Here is an 842-nt window from a genome sequence, read left to right on the forward strand (position 1 = left end):
CGTCTTCCGAGCACCCACGCGAGCCCGACGTAGAATTTGTGGCGCCAGACCTGGCCCGCGACGCCGCCGGCCTTCTCCGTTCGGTCCGCGCGTCTCTCGTGCTTCGCGAGCTTCTCCTGCTGCAGGCGGTAGGCGCGCTGCTGGTCGTACTGGGCGCGCGCCATGGGCTCGGAGAGCACGTCGTAGGCGTCGCGCAGCGCGTCGAACGCGCTCGCGGCGCGCGAGTCCGCGACCTTGTCCGGGTGCACGGCCATGGCCATGGCCCGGTAGGCCTTCTTGAGCTGCTGCGGCGTGTCCTTGGGCTTGGCGCCGAGGGCGCCGTAGTACTCGCCGTTCTTGAAGTGCTCGAGCACGCGGCTCACCTTGCGGTCCCGCTGCTCGCGCCGCGGCAACCGCAGCCACGACGGCCAGGCGCTCGCCGCGGGCGCGACGCAGGCCGCGATCACCAGGACCGCGACGCGCATCGCTCCGCGCGGCGCGCGCCGATGCGGTCCGTCGGCTCGGCGCGGCGCAGCGATGCGCGCGACCACTGCGCTCAAGGCTCTCGACAGCGGCGGCTTCTCGGCGCCTTGCAATTCGCCTTATGGGGGCCGGATTACCGGGTAATGCCCGGGAGGCCTCGGTAATTACCGGTAATTACCGGGTAATTACCGCAGAAGGGTAATTACCCGGTAATCAGGGCGTCCGCGGACGGCTAGAGGCGGTATGGCGGCTCGAAAGGACCACCGCGAACCCGCGTGTCGACCGAATTCTCTTTTAGGTGGCTTCCACGCGACAACGCCGGCGGCGCGCTACGGCGTGGGGGGCGTCGCCCGGCGCGCCCGTCGCGACGTCGCGACGAG

At 70.5% G+C, this 842-nt stretch overlaps 1 protein-coding gene across 1 annotated transcript; it reads right to left on the reverse strand.

Annotated features, from left to right (window-relative positions):
* Window positions 1-140: 140 nt before the first annotated feature.
* On the reverse strand, window positions 141-335 carry AURANDRAFT_9701 (hypothetical protein; the record flags this gene model as incomplete). The annotated part of the gene is made up of 1 exon (XM_009044713.1): window positions 141-335. A coding segment is annotated over one exon (195 nt), but the record flags the coding sequence as incomplete, so codon positions are not given.
* Between the last annotated feature and the right edge of the window lie 507 nt (window positions 336-842).

The sequence above is a fragment of the Aureococcus anophagefferens genome (assembly GCF_000186865.1).
Source record: "Aureococcus anophagefferens unplaced genomic scaffold AURANscaffold_732, whole genome shotgun sequence".
In the NCBI taxonomy this organism is placed as follows: domain Eukaryota; class Pelagophyceae; order Pelagomonadales; family Pelagomonadaceae; genus Aureococcus; species Aureococcus anophagefferens.